Source organism: Heliangelus exortis, chromosome 18 (genome assembly GCF_036169615.1).
Source record: "Heliangelus exortis chromosome 18, bHelExo1.hap1, whole genome shotgun sequence".
Classification (NCBI taxonomy): domain Eukaryota; kingdom Metazoa; phylum Chordata; class Aves; order Apodiformes; family Trochilidae; genus Heliangelus; species Heliangelus exortis.
The window spans coordinates 1,349,687-1,366,752 of record NC_092439.1 but is presented as its reverse complement, the minus strand read 5'-3'; the positions used below and the strand labels follow the sequence as shown (position 1 = coordinate 1,366,752).

At 48.8% G+C, this 17,066-nt stretch overlaps 1 protein-coding gene across 13 annotated transcripts in view; it reads left to right on the top strand.

Annotated features, from left to right (window-relative positions):
• Positions 1–17,066, top strand: part of DAGLA (diacylglycerol lipase alpha) — a 79,766-nt gene that overhangs the window by 30,821 nt on the left and 31,879 nt on the right. For 8 of the 13 annotated variants that reach the window (XR_011729410.1, XR_011729409.1, XM_071761818.1 and 5 more), the window contains 5 exons: positions 6,219–6,356; positions 12,716–12,933; positions 14,665–14,736; positions 15,065–15,203; positions 15,904–16,115. Coding sequence is in view for 11 of the 13 variants with exons in the window: in XM_071761818.1 (XP_071617919.1) it covers positions 15,109–15,203; positions 15,904–16,115 (307 nt within the window). In the remaining 2 variants the exon portion in view is untranslated. Of the gene's footprint in view, positions 1–6,218; positions 6,357–6,848; positions 7,049–12,715; positions 12,934–14,664; positions 14,737–15,064; positions 15,204–15,903; positions 16,116–17,066 lie in introns of all 13 variants that reach the window. The other 5 variants (XM_071761825.1, XM_071761826.1, XM_071761822.1 and 2 more) reach the window with 4 other exon arrangements.

The following is a 17,066-nucleotide window of genomic DNA, read 5'->3' as shown; positions in this document are numbered from 1 at the left end:
TCTCCTCTGGAAATCACTTGAAAAATGCATCTTTTCCCCCCAAAGAGCTGATGAAGCAGGGATCCTTCCCATTTGCTGTTACCAAGTTCTCAGGAGGAGATTTGGGGTCAGCTCCTGTGCTTTATCTCTCTTGGTGATGGAGAAGTGAAATCCCTTTGTTTCACATCAAATGCAAAGTTATTGATGTCTTAATTTTCCAGTTGTATTTCAGCAGAGAGAGCTTGGAAGTGGGAGCAGGGCTTTTGTCCAGGTTGTGCAGCAGCCAGCTCCCTGAGCATTCATCCTCACAGCTCTTGGATTTCCACCTGGGAGCAGATAACAAGGCTATTTACACCCCTGAGCTTGACCTGGCTGCTTTTCTTCAGGAAAGGTGACACTTGTTGAGTTCAGACAGGCCCAGGGTTCAGGAGTGCTTTGAAAAGAAGCTGTGGTTTGTTTCTGGAGGAGCTGGGTGCCAGGTGAGCTGGGTGGCTGAGCTGCTTCCTTTGGCAGAAATCTTCCTGTGGTAAGGAAACTCTTGTTTATTTTGCTCTTGCAGTTTGTTGGCACCAACCTGATGTTATTTAGGTAGAGCTTGTACTACATTTTGTCCCCTTCTCTTTGGCAGGGAGAAGATCCCTAGCTGCTTTCCCACTTATCTCTGATCACTTCCATCACATTTTCCTGGTTCTCTTCTCTGTGTGTTACTAACCATGGTTTCCATTCCTGTTCTGAAGAGTCCCTGCTGCTTTTTTGTACCTCCTAAAGCTGGAGCTGGTGGACTCCTCTGTGTGGCTCATCCTCATTTCCTGCACTCCATTAGCTTGGGAAAAAATTGTTCCTGGTTTTTCTTTCAGCCCAACCAGTTGTTAGCCACAGGAACAGGCAGGCTGTGCTTTTCAGGTCATGTCTATAAGGAGCCAAGGAATGTTTTTTCCTGGGTGCTGCAGCTCTCCCCTTGTCATGTGGGATGTCTCCTTCTGCCTCACCTCCTCTCCCCTTGCTTTCATCCAGCTTTGCTGAACTCATTCTAGGTACAGAGCTGGATGGTGATGCTGTCAGACTTTCCTACCTCCTTCCACCATGTCCTGGGTGACTTCTGCAGGAGCAGCTAAAGAGAGAGAGCAAGGAGTATGTGGAAAGCAGGAGGATGGTGGCAACAGGACAAAAAAAAAAAAAAAAGTGTTTCATAAGAATATATCAACACAACCCTTGGGCCTGGCTGGAAACACTTTGCTCATGTTGAGATCTTACAGAATCAGCTCCAAGCTCCTGCACACCACTGATGGAAGGAGGATAGGGTGTTCTGCTTCATCTGCCCCTGCCTCTAACCTTCTTCTGGAGCTGGAATGAGCAGTAAATAGCTTGTTAGGTGATGTTCCTGCTGGGAAACCCAAGGAAAAGAATCCTGCAGCTGGGATCTTGGAAGAGCTATGAGGTGGAGTAGAAAGGGAGAGGGGGGCAGCATATCAAGGAGATACCTGAAGAAAAGGGGGAGTGCTGGTTTAGGAACTGAGTGTGAAAACTTGGGTGTGCTGGGAGGAGGAGGAGGTGTGTGGTACCCTGGCTGGAGATGGGAATGGGTGGCTGTGCTCCCTGAATTTGTCAGACTTGTGTGGAGCAGAGGATGAGATGCTGCTCCAGCTCCAGGGTCTTCAGTGCTGAACCCACTGAGAACAATAAGCAGAAGAAGTTTATGTAAGCTCTTGGACAGAGGGGAAAAAAAAAAAAAAAAAAGAGTAAAATGCATGTAAGGCAGAGTATTTGCAGGAGTCAGAGCTGGCAAGCTAAAGGACTACAGAATGTTAAGTAGGAGACCTCCTAAAATTGAGTTGTCTAATTAAATCCTGAGCTAGAAACTGAATTCCCAACTCACCTACTGCCTCTCCCTGGGGTGCAGGAGGAAGGAACACTGCCAGTGAGGGATGGGCTGAGGTGTGTGTGTGTGTTCTGGGACCAGGAGGAGGTCTGGAAGTAGGCACAGCTGGAGCCACCAAGGGCTGGAGCTTTGGAGAGGAGCTCTGGATGCAGATGCTCTGCTGGACCTGGGAGCTCAAGGTGCTGTGTGGGGGTGCTGAGGAGGAGGGATGTGTGTGCTGGGCTTTGGAAGTGGAGCTGATGGAGGCTCTGTCTGAAGAAAAGGGCTTTTTAGCTCCAGGTTGTGGGAATATATATATATATATATAAGGCTTAAATATGAGACAAGATTGGAGGAACCTGGGCTTGATTCATCCTTGCTTACATAAGCAAAATCAAAATAGGATCCCTGCCTTCTCTCATCACATGCATCCAAATCTGCAAGTCAGGAAGAGGCTACCTACTTCAGCTGGGCAGGATTCCACCCAGGATTTCAGTTTTCCTCTTGCTGTGTCATTAGGGAAGCACTGCCCAGGGGGAGAATTCCTAGGAAAAGGAGAGGAAGAAATTGGGCTCCTTGTGCTGGGGATGGATGGTGCATCCCAGGGGGGGGTTTGGGCTGCTCTTGGTGCCTCATCCTGCAGCTTTCTCTGAAGCACCAGCTGGAGAGAGCAGCTCCAGGGAAAGCAAAAAAACCTGGTAAGTCACAGGGGAACTTGCCTGGGTTTGATTTCCACTGGGTCTGAATTTGGGACTTAATTTCTAAGCCCAAGAGGGAGGTGGAAGCTGCATGAAGTGAACAGTTGGGGATTTGTTTTATTTTATTTTTTTTTTAATGCTGCACTCTGCCTGGGTGATCTCCTCTGGGTTCCTAAAGGGGAAGCTTGTAGGGCAGCTGTTGGCAGCTGGAAGGAGGAGCTCTGCTTCTCTCAAGAATACTTTGAGGCATCTTAGGAACAACAAAAAAAAAATAATATCAGTATGGAGAAAGAGATGGAGGGCTGCAAAGCTGTCATCAAGGGAAGCCACCCCAAAAATGTGCAGACTGGAAGAGAAAAGGGAGCCAGAGAATGACAGAATAATGGGGGGAGTGGGTTGCTGGAGGAGAGAGAAGATGCACAAAAGCTGAAGGATTGGGTGAGGAGACAAGGGAGGCTTTCAGAAAGCTCTGGGTAAGCACAAGAAAGGTTCCCAGCAGGGCTGGGGAGAGAGGAACTGTCTGGGGGAGAAGCCCCTGAGGATGCTCCCAGCCAGGAGGTGGGTGCTGCTGAAGGGGCTGGGGGGCACTGAGGACTTCCCAGGGTGTCCAGGAGGTGACAGGGAGCTGGGTCCCTGCAGCACGGAGCCCTGGAGGGGTTATTTGTGGCAGCAACCACTGAGGCAGGAAAAGTTTGCTCAGGCTGTCATTTGTCTGAGCCTGAGAGCTGGAGTCTGCCTCTCCCTCCCTCCTGCTCCTCCTTGCTTCAGATTTTTCACTGTAATTAGCAAGCTTGACATCAGCTGGGGCAAAGCTGGGAGCTTTCTTTAGAAGGTTGTGTTCTCCAGGCAGGAATAAGGAATCTTGCTTTTTTTTTTTTTTTTTCCTCTCTTTTTTTTTTTTCCCCTCATTCTCTTCTGGGAATGCTTAGCCTGATAATTTGTTTTATTTCAAGGGCTGTTCTCATGCACTGAGGTGGAAGCCACGAAATGGGAGGGGCAGAACCACATTTCTTCTGAAGTTGGAGCAGCAGAAGCCAGCAGCTGAAAATTCAGAGTTAGGCTTTCAATCTTTGCTTTGAGAAGCAGAAAAAAAAAAAATATATATATATAGATTTTAAAATTTATTTATTTATTTATTTCATCTTCTGATCTGGACTACTTAGGATGAAAAAAGCACCTTAGTCAATCCAAAGCTGTCTGACTGTCACTTCCCCTGACAACCTGTTTTGCTTTTGCATCTGAAAAGCTTCTTGGGTGCTGGATTTTGAGGAGCAGAGGGTCAGGAGCTGTGTTGCTGTGACAGGCAATGGCAATTTTCTGTTGTCCCATGCTGCAAGGCCTCTTCCAGTGTCCATATGTGATATCATCCAAGTCAAGGATATTCCTAAACCAAAATTCCCAATTTTCTGCTCTAGGATTTTGGCAAATAGGTGTTTTCTGCTCTTAGGGGTGGACTTTAAAGGCAGGCAGTGCTGTGCTGCCACTTGGGTGGGTGACACTAAATACACAGATCCTTCAAGAGCCAAAGCTCCTGACTTTGGGGTCAGGTCTTTTGGGGTTTGCTCTTTGCTTTATTAATGCCCCAGGGTGAGCATTCAAGTGACAGAGGATGCGTTCTGTGGTATGGGCACAGGGCCTGGATTCCTGGATTCTTCCCAAGGGAAGCCTTCCTCTGAAAAGCAGCAGCCTTCTGGATGTTAGAGGTTATTAGACTTCCCCCCAAAAAAGGAAAAAAAAGATTCTGGGTTTGGTTTTGGGTTTGGTTTTTTTTTTTTTTTTTTTTTTTTTGAGGTTCCTTCTGTGAAGACAGGCTGGAGGGAGGGGATGATGGTGAAATAGGGTTAGGGTGCCATAAATATTGCTGGAGGTTCTGTCTGGTTTAATGGGCTTGTAGGATGAAATGGTTCTGCTTGCAGTTTATCCTGATTAATTTTCAGTGAAGGATGGGAGAAATCCAGAGCTGTGGCCAAGAAATAAAACCAGTTCTGGTTGATAAGGTGCAAGAGCTCTCCGGAGGGAGAAGCTGTTGGAAGGTGGGAACCTGGGGAGGTTTGGGGAAGAACAGGAGAAAGCAGAGCCATGCATTGGTGTTGAAATACAGCCAGTGCTTCCAGGGAAATCCCAGCACTGGGGAATATTCCCTCTTTGGAATCGTGGTAGGCTTCTAAGGGTTTCCTGGCTTTGGAGTCACCTGTTAAAAAAGAGTTGTGAAATAGGCTGGGGGCATTTGGGGGTTGGTTGTGGGGGAAGGAGGTAAAGGGAGAACATTTTAGGGAAGTGTAGTTGGTTGTGAGTTACCAGTTGGATCCTTCGTGGTGAATGAGATGGAAAACATTGTGGTGGATGAGATGAAAAACTTCATTTTTTTTTTTGAGGCAGGATAAGCTAGAGAGTGCTCTGGAACTCAGGTCCCCTCTGGATTCAGGTCCCTTTAAGGACATGATGGCTCTTGGGCTGTGTGACCTCCAGGGGCCAATCTTTTCAGCCTGACTTGTAGGAATGTGAGATCCAGGCAGATCCTCACCCAAAGTAAGGGATATAAAGCAAAAGTGGCCATTTCAGCCCAAGTGGAGGCACCAGGTCTCTGTCAGGCTCAGCAGATGCAGTTTTAGTGCAAATGGCAAGGTCAGAAACCAGAGAAGCAGTGTGGGTGTTTGGTTAGAAATGGGTTGCTCAGCCCAGGGTGAAAGAAAAAACAAACAGGCAGCACCAGGAGCATGGAAATAGGTTGGATCCAAGTCAGGTTTAATGTTTGAAGCCAATTTCTGCTGAAATTCCTCAACTGAGCCTGGCAGTTTCACCCAGTTAGCATCCTTGTCTGATGATTACAAACTCTGCTGAGGAAAGGGGCCATGGGTTTTTTGTCTGCAGAAGAGCTTGGCACATAGCAGAGATTCTCAGCATTTTAGACCTGTAACTGGGCAGGTACCTGCCTCACCACTTGGGGAAAAATCCCAGGGTAAGTTAGAGTGGGGGGTGAAGCAGAAGAAGTGTGGACAGGGGGGTTGTAACGTGGTGTGAGACACTGAAATTCTGCATGGCCCCCTCTTATTCCTGCTCAATCCCCCTTGGAAGAGGCACCTTCTCATTCCTTAGCATCTTTCCCTTCCAGGAACACCTTCCCTCCCTCCATCAAGCAGATTTTGGATGCCACAGAGCCAGCATCTCCTCCTCCTCCTGTCCTGGCAGCTGCAGGGGGAAGAACCCCCAGAGATTCCCTTCTCTCCAGAGGCTGGGGCTGTGTCTCTGCTGCTCGAGGAGATGTTCCCCTGCATGCCAGCAGGTTTTTTGGGGAAGGGAGCAAGGCAGGAATGCCAAGGAGAGCTGCTGACCACAGAGTTTTCTCCAGCTTGGCACTGATCTCCTCTTCTCCCACTTCTTTCACTCTTCTCCTGTTGGCAGCCGTGGGTCCCTGGAGCTCCCGTGGAATGACTGGTGGCTTTCCCTGGATGTGACTCATCCTCTAGGGAATTCCTGAAGCAATGAGTCAAATTATTGGGAAAACTCTTTGCCCACCAGTGTAAACAAGGGGTTCCACTTTGGTGTGGTTGTCCTCTCTTCCTCAAGGCAGGTCGGTTCAAGATTCGCTGGAGCAGGAATATATAATAATCTTTTTTTTTTTTTCACCTTAAAATATGCTCCTCCTGACGTGCTTTTATTTATCTCTTCTTTTTTTCTTTAAGGTGGCTGTGACAAGCATTCCAGGGTGGACTAAACCTTGCCAGCTTTGAATTTGCCAGGACTGTGGTGAACAATAGCTTGCCTAAAGAAATGAGGCTGTCAGATTGGCACCAGTCAGCTCCATCTGAAACCCTCCTTTTGTAAGTACCTTTTTCCACTTCCTTCAGCCCTGCCTGACTTAATCCAACCCTTGCTCTTTTTCCCATAGACTTTTTAATGACTCTGTGGTCTACAACCATGAATGAACAAATTTGGAATCCAGCCATGGGGTTTAACAACAAAACCAAACAACACTGACCCCAAATAATTGTGTCCAGGGAAACTGAACTGTTGTACCACATCTGTGAGTGTGGCTGGACCAGGGTTGTTTGCACTGCCTGATGTCAGTCAGATTTTGGGGGTGCCCAGCTGCTCAAAATCTTTGAAAGTGAGGTACTTGTTATGCCTAAAAACTTAGGTCAACTCCTCCAAATATTACCTTTCCATGCCCTGTTCTTGCCAAGCTTTTCTGCTCACTGCTGACTCTTCAACAGATCCATTACTTTGTTGAACAGTAAGTTCTGTTTGAAGTACAAAATTAGTTTCACTTTTTTTTTGTACATTTTTTTTTTGTTTTTTTTTTTTTCCCCTAGCAACTTGGGCATTATTTTTGCTCGAGCTTGGAATTGTCAGGAGGCTCAGCTTGTGGGCTTTGCTAGCATGAAATGTAGGTGGCTGCAGATATGTAGGCACTGATACAAGGCTTGGGTGGTGGTTTTTAACTAAATCAGTGTCAGCAGACTTGGATTGTGCTTCTCCACTCCCAATTTTCAGGAAAGTGGCTCATTTTAAGGTAAGCTGCTGCTCTGTCGACTTCTCTTGGGGTTTTTTTTGACCACTCCCTCACAAAGAGTTAATTTTCTGTAATCTGACAAGTCTGAAGCTTGGAGTTCAATTGTGCTGCCACTGAGGTCAAGGAGAAAAGTACCAGTAATCTTGGAGCTGTAGGGTGAGGCTCTTTTCCTCTCAATCAGAACATTATTCTTCTTTTAATTTGGGCAATTGAAGTGTCTCTCAGTGATCAGGGTCCTTAGGTACTAAAATCAAAGTGTTTTTAAGAGGAGAACTGTGCTTATCCCTACAAACTTCTCCTTTTTCCACCTTGGAAAAAAACCTGTGGGGTTTCCCAGCTGGAAAAGGAGGGGAAACTTCAGATTTTCTTCTGCAGCTAAAGGCAGGCAGCACCCTTGGCAAATCCTCCTGTGAACTGCACTTACTGGAAATGGGAACTCTGCTCATGAGAGGGAAGCAATACTCCCTTTTTAAGTTGGATTTTTTTTTTTTTTTCCCTCTGAAAACATCACCCCTGTGGACAGGTACATGCAAAACATCTGTTGGCTGGGCCTAGTGCCTCTATAATGAAAAATAATCAGAAAATACACTTAGTTTCAAGTCATACCTCAGCTCTTTGCAAAGAATACCTTCATTCCTGGGAATTCTACAGAACCACAATGGTTTGGGTTGGAAAGGACCTTAAAGATGATCTAGTTTCAACCCCCCTAGCATGTGAGTCCATCAAAGGGAGGCAAAGGGATGCTACCAATTTATTTTTATTTAAATGCTCACTTTCTCTCAAGTTGTTCTTGGGGGAAAGCACTAATCCTTGCAGCTGCAGAAAAATCCTTTGACATGTGAACCCTCTGTGTGCAGAGCCTAAAATCTAACTTAAATATATTAATGGTAGCATCTCTTTATTTAAAAAAATACTTGAGATTTTTCAGATCTGAGTTAATGCCTGGGATTATCAATACCACTGCTGAGGAACATGCAGTATGGCAGCACTGGACCCTGTGTTGTGCCAGGGCATTGCTCTCTGGGGGAAAAAAAACCACTTTGGAGTGAGCAGCAAATGAGATTCTAAATCTTCTGCATTAGTAGTGAGGTTTTAAGAGTGTTTTTTTTTTTTTTTCTCGTGAGCTAAGAGGCAGCTTTTGAAATTCAAAGGTTCAAGAAGGGTGCAAGGAGGTAACAGGTGGGAAATGCTGTGTTTGAAATCAGTGTGGGACACTTGTGAGAGGGATTTCTACCCAAGGCAAGAGGCTCTGGGAGTGAGGGACAGAGGGGATGGATTTCAGCAAAGAGCACCTGGGCTTAGAAAACATCTTTTTGTGTTTATGGTGTCTGAGACAAAGGGGCCTTGGGAGGAATATTCAGGAGGAAAAAGCTGATGGAGATGTGGAGATGGGTCAGTGTTGGGCCAGCTGGGCAGGACCAGTATATTCCTGTGATGGTCACCATTCCAAGGGTGCATTTACACCAGCATTTAGGATTTGAAGTGATGGGACACTCAGAAGTTGTTGTTCCCTGGGTTTTGAAGGTCAGTTCCTACTCCGAGGTGTATTTTGGGTATTTGTGTCAGTGGGCAGTGTTGGAATTCCAGGTCTAACCCAACCAATCATCTGAGTTCTGTGCTGGTGACATTGTAGTGAGCTGATTGTGCTGCAGGGGCCTCGTCCAGGGGGAGCTGCAGCTGAAATGGGCCAAGCCACAAGAGGCTTTTTGAGCCTTTCCTGTGTCAAACCTGATGGTTGAGTCCCATGGCTCTGGCACGGACTCATTTTATTGCCTTCTCCTTGGAAAATGGGAGACAATAAAGGAGAATCTTTAAAAGTAGGGATGAAATTGATATTCCAGGATTGAAGACCTCCCCCCATGATTTTTTTTGCCAGCATTCTCTGCCCTGGCTGAGCAGTCTGTGGTTTGGTTGTAACAGGACCCTGAGATGTTGCATGAATACACACAATATTCTCTTAATTCTCTTCCCTTAATCATATTCAGTCATGCTGGAATTATCCTCACAACCTTCTGGCAGCTGCTCTACCATCTCCCCCCAGGGAAAGATCTTTCCCTGCAATTCCTGCAGGCTTTGCTCCCAGCAGGTACCTTCCAGAGCTTGTGCCCTTCCAGAGGTGGCAGGAGGGTTCCCCTTCCTTTGGTGCAGTGAGTTTTGTCCCCACCTTGTACTCTGAACCTGTTTCACATTATTTTGAGTTCTCTCTTAAGATGTTTTGTGATATTCCCACCCTGGAAGGGCACTTTTCAAAGGGTTGGATGGGTTTTTTTCCACCTGTCCTATCACAGATTTCTTGTGCAGGGGAGATGGAGAGCAACAAACCTTCCTCTGGCCTTTCTCTGGGTCCTTCAAGAGGTGCTGGAGCAGAAATGGGGTTTTTTTTGTGTGCAGACACAAACACAGCTCCAGGGCATTTTGGATGGATGGAGCCACATCCCCCTTCTCCCTGCATGGGAAGAACAATTCCTGGATTGTGAGGAACCAAGCTCAAAACCAGAAAGAGCTCCCTTTAAAGGCCCTTTGAAAAGAGCTGGGCGAGGGCTGATGAAGTTTGATCCAAGTTCTAATTGATGATTTCTGACAAGTACAGTAAGTGTTTCTAGAAAGCTCTGCTTAATGGGAACAGGAGGTTTCTGTTTGCTGCAGGGCTGGTGCTGATGGGACCCGTGTCCCATGTGGGATGTGCTTGTGAGGGGAAAAAGGATGTGGGGTTAGGTAGGAGAACCTTGATGGGGCTGGAAACTTCTGTTAATGCTTTTTTGGGGGAGAAGTTTCATGATTTATCAACCTGCAGATGTGGAAGGGTCAGGAAATGGCATTGGTTAAGCATGCTGAATGTCACCTTGGGTCACCTAAACTTGACAGACGTGGTTGGTTGAAAAGGGTGTTGCTTTTTTTTGTTGCCTTCAGTGTAAAACCACTTGGGCAGCTGCAAAAAGTACAGAGAGCTTCAGCAGCTCTCATAAAATCATTTCAGAAGGAGGAAATGCAGGTGAGGGACAGAACAGGGTGCTGTTGATGGGAGGAGAAGAGGAAGGTTGTACACTGCTTGTGGTTCCCATTTGTGTGGTAGGAAGCAGAAGACAGCTCCAGAGGACTGAACTGGTGGAATTAATCTGGTGGTCTTCAGACACCTTCCTGGGCTACTTGGGTGTCACTTGGGTGTCACTTGGGTGCCTCTTGTTCTCCTGGGGCTCTCCAGCCAGGCTGCTGCACCTTCAGGCCATCTCTGGATGTGGTGTTGGGATGAAGGGAAGGTGCCTCTGCTGGGGTAGCACAAGGCAAGAAGAGGTGCAGGAAACAACCCTCAAGGAGCTGCTGCTGCTGGTGGAGCTGCCATGACACAAAGCTGCTTTTGTTTCAGTGGTCCAGATGGATTTTTCTAAGCAGCTCTTGAGAGGTGGTGGTCCTGGGGCTGGGACAGTCCCTGGTGGCATTTCATCCAGGCCTGCAGGAAGGTGCCACTGGGAGGATCAGTCCATGGCACTGGATTTCTGCAGAACAGCAAAAGGCCTTGGTCCTGTAGTGACTGCAAACATCTACAGAGCTAAGACTTTGAAATTCCCTTTTCTTTTGGGCTTTCCATAGCCCCGAGGAGTGAAGATGAAGATCTGGTCACTGGGATTTGAACAGTTCTTATTTTGAGAGAGTTTGGGTGAAAAATCCTGGATTCTAGAGCTGAGGAGACCATCTGAAAGAGGTGGATATGAAAGCCAGATGAGGTGGGATTGCATTGCACACGGGTTCTGTCAAGTTGCAAGCAAGTCACCATCTCAGGCCAAGAGGAGAAATAAGGGATGAGTGGTTTGGTCTAGGAGGGCTTTCTCCTCCTGATGCCTCTGGGCAGGCATGGCCAAAGTGAGAAGAAACCCTTGGCAGGGGCAGATCTGATTCTGTTGTGGTGTTGGTTTCCCATTTTTTACTGGAGAGGAACGAGCAGATAATGGTTTGCACTGGGGGAGGTGGAGTGGTGACCAGGAGGAGGGTTTTGGGCCACGGGGGTGGGGATGCTGAGTCCCCTGTGGGTGTAGGGATGATGGGTTTGCAAAGGGGTTCATTTGTTGGGCTGTGTCGGGTGCCTGTGAGCTGCCAGCAAATCCTGGTGGTGGGTTTGGGTGGTGGGGAGCAGCTGGTTGTCTCTTGGGGTGCTGGCATGGTGTGGGTGCTCTCCTACAGTGCAGGATCTCCGTGCAACCCTTTTCCTTCAGCTGGGGCTGTGTCCAGCTTTGTATTTACTGCTGTACCTTCTTCTGAGGCTAATGTCAGGCATGATGGGATGCTGGATTAGACCAAATCTCTGAGGTTTAGCTGGAATGTTGTCTCGCTGTAGCATTTTTCTCCTTTGCTCTTTTCTCTAAGCCTTTCCCTACAGACAGCTAATTCTCCCCTTCCCCCACATCCTGTCTGTCATAGCCCCGAGCATGTCACAAGGAATTAGCGGCTGAAAAGGCCTCGGGGAGAGACATCTCTGGAACAGTCTCTCCTTTCTATGACCAGGGTGGCCCCCTCTCTGTGCCCCTTTTGTGTCCCATCCAATTCTCCTCCCCTTTGGCCCCAAAGGGAGAGCCCAGCAGCCCCCTCAGCCCTTCCCAGTCCCGCTCCCACACCGATGCCATCAGCTGCAACCCAAAGAATCCCCTCGCACGGAGCTCCAGTTCAAGTTTGAATCATTCCTGCAGCCCTCCAGGTCCTGTCAGCTTCTTGGCAGCAAGGAAAGCAGAGGGGAGGAGGTTTGTGGTGCTGCAGGACTGCTGGAGGGGTTTCCTTCTCTCCTGGCTCTGCGTCCCTGACAGCATCGCCCGCTCCCCGTCTTCCTTCCCACAATTGGCAGACAAGCTCCTCAGAATAGGGATGATGTCACTTCCTTCCAGAGGGTGCCGGGGAAAAGGGGGGTTTTGTGTGGAAAAGGGGGAGTCACGACCCTTGGCTGGCTGGCTTTCAGCTGAATAAATGCTGGCTGGGAGGGAGGGAGCCGCTTCGAGGATGATGCTGGGCTCTGTCAGCAGGCAGGCACCACCACGCCGCCCTTCCCTTGGCTGAGTGGGGTTTTTCAGTGGCTGCAAGAAGAGTTTGCTGCTCCCTCCTTCCCTTCTGAAGCCTGTCTCCCTGGATATCTGTTTCCCTGGATATCTGCTTCCCGTGAAACACCCATCACAGGAGAGAAGAACGTGCAGCAGCTGGACCACACGCCATCCCAGATTGCTGCCCCCGTAGACCTTGCTCTGGGGTCAAGGCTCTGGACTCCTTGCACACAAAGCTTGGTGCCTGCATGTGCTGTTCCCTGGTTTCAGTGCTGAGAGCTTGGGGCTTCTTGTAGCAGGCTCCAGGTTTCTCAAGAGCCTGGGAATTCTCCACTTTTTGCAGGGATTTTGAGGGGCAGCACAAGGGGTTCTGCTGTCTCAGAACCAGGGGCAGCGGTGTCAGGGCTGTTGGCACCCTGACCTTTCATTTTCCTCCTGATTCTTCTGCTAGATCACATCTTCATCATCTTGAAATAGAACTCCTGGGATCTGCTACCCTGGGATGAAGCCAAAGAGTCCTCACCCTGCAAGCTTTTTGGTGTGTTTTTTGTGGGCTTTAGAGTCTCAGGCCTTCTATCACTGCTCTTCTTTCCAAACTAAGGACAAGGCCCCAGACCTCGTGGTTTAGATTTTTTTTTTTTAATAGACAGTCCTTGAAAATTAATTGTGACTCTTTCTGCTGGGAACCAAGGGCCTGGTGATCATACAGCCAGGAGTGACAGTCCCACAGCGAGTGTTCTCCTGGGTGACAGGGAGGGACAAGCTGCTCCGCTCCATCCCTGCCTGTTGCTGAGGATAAGAAATCCACAGGAGATGTTTGCTGCTCTTGCTGCTTATTTTGCCTCTTCCAACTCTCAAGAAAAGGTGGGTGAAAGCAAGCAGAGCACAACTGCTCGTGCCTGGAGAGGTTGGAAGTTGTGGGAAAGCGTGTTGGTGGGATGCAGCCATCAGCAGAGGGGGGGTGATGGGAGCTGAGGTCTGAAGCTCGACTGAGAGGTGACCAGAGGAATAAAGGATGAGTGTTCTGGAAAGTTTGTCCATGTAGACTGAGCAAAGTTAGCAAGCTTCAGGATACAAGGGTGACCTGGAGGCTGGAGAGGCAAGGAGAGTCTCAGGATGGCCAGAGGAGTGAGGAGTTTGAAGGCAGAGCTGCATTGTTGTGAGTGCTCTGATTGTGATGTGCTAAGGAAGTGGGAATCCAAATGGTTGTGTGATTTCACATGTGTTTTGGTGGTGGAATTAGAGCATTTCCTTCTCCCAAGTGAGTAACGTCCTGGAAGTGTCTCAGCCTGGGAACTCTGGGGTCTCCCAGAAAGCCTGAAAAATGTGTGTAGATTTTTCTATACTTGGTGATGAAACAAGGTAGGAAGGTCTGGGCCAGCAGCCAGGGGGGCAGTGCAAGAGAATCCTCTCTTTTGGGATGGGTTGCACAGAAAATAAGGATGGGGCAACCACACCTGACTGGTGAAGAGGTTTGGGAGGATGAGGCAGCTCTGTTACTGCAGGAATCAGTGCTGTGACACAGCCTGTGGGCTCCCACAAAACCAACACTTCTGTTACTTTGAACTTTAAAGCAGTTTCCACAGGATTATATCCCTCCTCCCCTTTTTTTCACCCAGAGCACTGAATTAAAGACATCATCTCTAAGTTTGGGGGTTTTTTGCCTGGTGCATTGAGGTACAGTGGGTGATAGTCCCTCTGAAATGCTGTTGGGAATCCTGACTACATCACAACTGAACAAGTGTTGCTGCATTTTTTTTTTTTTTTTTCCTCTGAGTGCCTGTCAGGCTGTTAGCAAATGGCCAGATCACAAAGAAATTCCTACCTGAGCTGGGCAGCTTTGGAGCTGCAGGTCCTGGATGGGACAGGAGTCCCTGAGCATGGAGGTTGGGAGGTTAATGGGGTTAACAGGTTGGAAGTTGTACAAGTTTCTCCTCAGTTGGGCCAGTGTGTGGTTGTCCCCTGGTCTGTGGCAGTGCAGGAGGGTCCAGGTAAGAAATATGACAAGGTTTAGGGTGCAGAAGAGGGGAACAGGAGGTGTCTGGTGGCTGTGGTGGGCAGATGGCACAGACACCCCCTCCAAAACCAAAGGGTGACAAAAGCGACCAGAAATCAGGGTTGTTGGTTATGACTGGGCAAGAAATGCAGAAGGGAGATGGGGTGTGCTGCAGGAAAAGATTGAGCCATGGACCTGGTCTGGAGCAGGCTGGAGAATACCCAGCAGAACTGAAATGGTGTGGGAGAGCTGTGCAGGGAGGAGGTGTCTGAATAGCCTTGGGGAGTCTCGTGACTTTACACCACTGCTGTTTCTTTTTTTGAAGGGTTTGGGAAGCTTTAAAAATAGAGGAGTACAAACAAAACGGGAGGAGGAACAGCCAGCCCCTCAGTCTTCAACCTTTTAATTGTTGGTGCCTGTCAGGACCAGTGGGAGCACACGGGAGACGTGGAGCTGGCAGGGTGCTCCTGTGGAGCTGATGGTGGAGTGAGAGGTCTCCTAGGAGCTTGCTCCTTGGCTCTAAGTGCTTGCTCTTGGGAGCCAGTCAATAGTTTCCCCAAATGCTACCACCAACTGCTAATGGGTATTTTGGTTTGCAGAGCCAAAGGAGGGAGGGAACTGTTGGGACAACAAGAGAAGAGGCTGGCAACAGGGTCTGCTTTAGAGCTGAGGTCAGTATAACCTGTCCAGGCACCCCACACAGACTGCTTACCCACACACAGCCCTAACAGGATTGCAGATAATCTTGTGAAGTAGAGCTGGGTGAGTGGTGATTATGTCCAGTGAGTTCCCCACCTGTTTCACACCTGATCCTTCTCACTTTTTCAGCTGTATGATCCTTTCCTTCAGCACCCCACGCCCCTGGATGCTGGGAGGAAGCAGCTCTGGGCTCATCCAGGAGAGCTCTGGGGTGCAGCCCTCTTGCTGGGGTTGTCTTGGGGGCTCTCTGGAGGAGGTTGAGGAGATCTGAGAGGCATCTCTGAGCCTGTTCTTTTCCAGGAGGTGAGCATTGTGCCTGCTGAACCCCCAGTGACCCACTAGCCATGCCAGGGATTGTTGTGTTCCGCCGGCGCTGGTCTGTGGGCAGCGATGATCTGGTTCTGCCTGCAGTCTTCCTCTTCCTCCTGCACACCACCTGGTAAGTCAGGCAGAAGGAGGCTTTGAATCCTCCCTTTTCTGGTGCTCTTTGTTTCTTGCAGCTGGAACTCTTCCTCTGCTTAGCTGGAAGGCTTCTGTGGGGTGCTTGGGGTATTTCCAGCTTCTGGTTCTTTGGATAGGTTCAGCTCTTTAGGTTCTTGTCCCAAAGAAGGAGGCTGATCAGAGCTCCCTGCACCCTCCTGTGCTAGCTGCTGGAGCTTGGGGCTGTGTTTCTGTACAGGAGCTCAGGAAAAAACAACTGGAGTGTGGCAGATCCCATGGGATCACAGAGTCACAGAATGTTTAGGTTGGAAGAGACCTCCAAGCTCATCCAGCCCAACCTTTGCCTAACACCACAGTCAGCTCCTAAACCGTGTCCTTAAGGACCAGCTCCAAATGCCTTTTAAATGCCACCAGGGGTGGGGACTCCACCACTGTCCTGGGCCATTCCAATGCCTGACAGCCCTCTCAGTGAAAAAATATTTCCTAACATCCAGCCTCAAGTAATGTGATACTATGACTTGACTCCAATTGTTCTGCTGGGGCAGCAGGGCCTCTGGGTGGCTTGTGGGGAGGAGATTTCCAGAAGAAATTAATCCTAAGTAGCTAAGGGGCACGGAGGAGCTTTGTGAGGTGGGGGATATTACATGGCAGCTTTCTTGGACTTAGCTGCTGGTAACCAGGTGGTTTGTGCCTGGCAGGTTTGTGATCCTCTCCGTGGTGCTCTTTGGGCTGGTGTACAACCCCAACGAGAGCTGCTCCCTCAACCTGGTGGACCACGGCAGGGGCTACCTGGGCATCCTGCTCAGCTGCATGATTGCAGAGGTGGCCATCATCTGGCTCAGCATGAGAGGCAGCATCCTCTACACAGAGCCCAGGGACTCCATGCAGTATGTGCTCTATGTCAGACTGGGTAAGAGGCAGGGGCCTGAGGCCTCCCGGTGACTCAGCCTCCACACTGCCATCTGCTAAAGCACAAGTCTTCTCTCCCCACACCCTGACAAAACACCCAGCTTCTGAAAGACATCCAGATGGCCCCTTGTATGTGATATGCATCTGAATGCATCACATAGGCTCTACCCTGGCACTGCTGTAAAGACTCTCATGCGGTGCCCCAAATATCTTCCCAGCAAACCTTTTAACTTGTCATCCTCATTGCCATGCACAGCCTTTTCCTCTAACCAAAATATGCTCCCCTTCTGTCTCCCAGCACCAAGCTGCCACAGTGAGATCCAGCCACCACCTCTCCTTCACCTTTTCCCACATCCACACACATTTTCCCAGCATGTAAACCATGCTGGTTGTCACCCTGAGGCATGTGCATGTTCTTGCCTGTCATACAAACACTGAAATCTACACCCACCTACCCTGAGACACAAACTTGACCCCTTGACTCACCTGCACTTTTGATACTCCACCTCCAGACACCACGAGATAAATAGGGCTACCACCTGCTCACTGGTTCCATCCACTCTCTTGCAGTTCATACTTGGCTTCCAAAACCCATTTTCTGTCTCACTCACCCATCAATGCCAAGATCAGAGAAGAGATGGCTCCTTATTCCCTCATCCAGTGCTTCCTTTTTAGCTTGTCTTCCCTCCTGGCTTCCATTGTCTTCCAGGCACAGAAACTTGGATCAGATTTTTTTTCTGGGCAGAGTAAATAAAGATTTGAACAGAAAAATCTTTTGGAGATGCAGAGTGAAGCTCCTTCCAAACAAAGCATCTCACTTTTTTGCACCTCTGCTTTTGCTGGGTTGTTTTCATGCAGAATTTGCTAAAATTGGGGTAACTTTGCTTGAAAGCTCTGGGAGGCCTTTGAGTGCTAAGTGCAAATCATTAACAGGAATAGCAAACAAATCTTT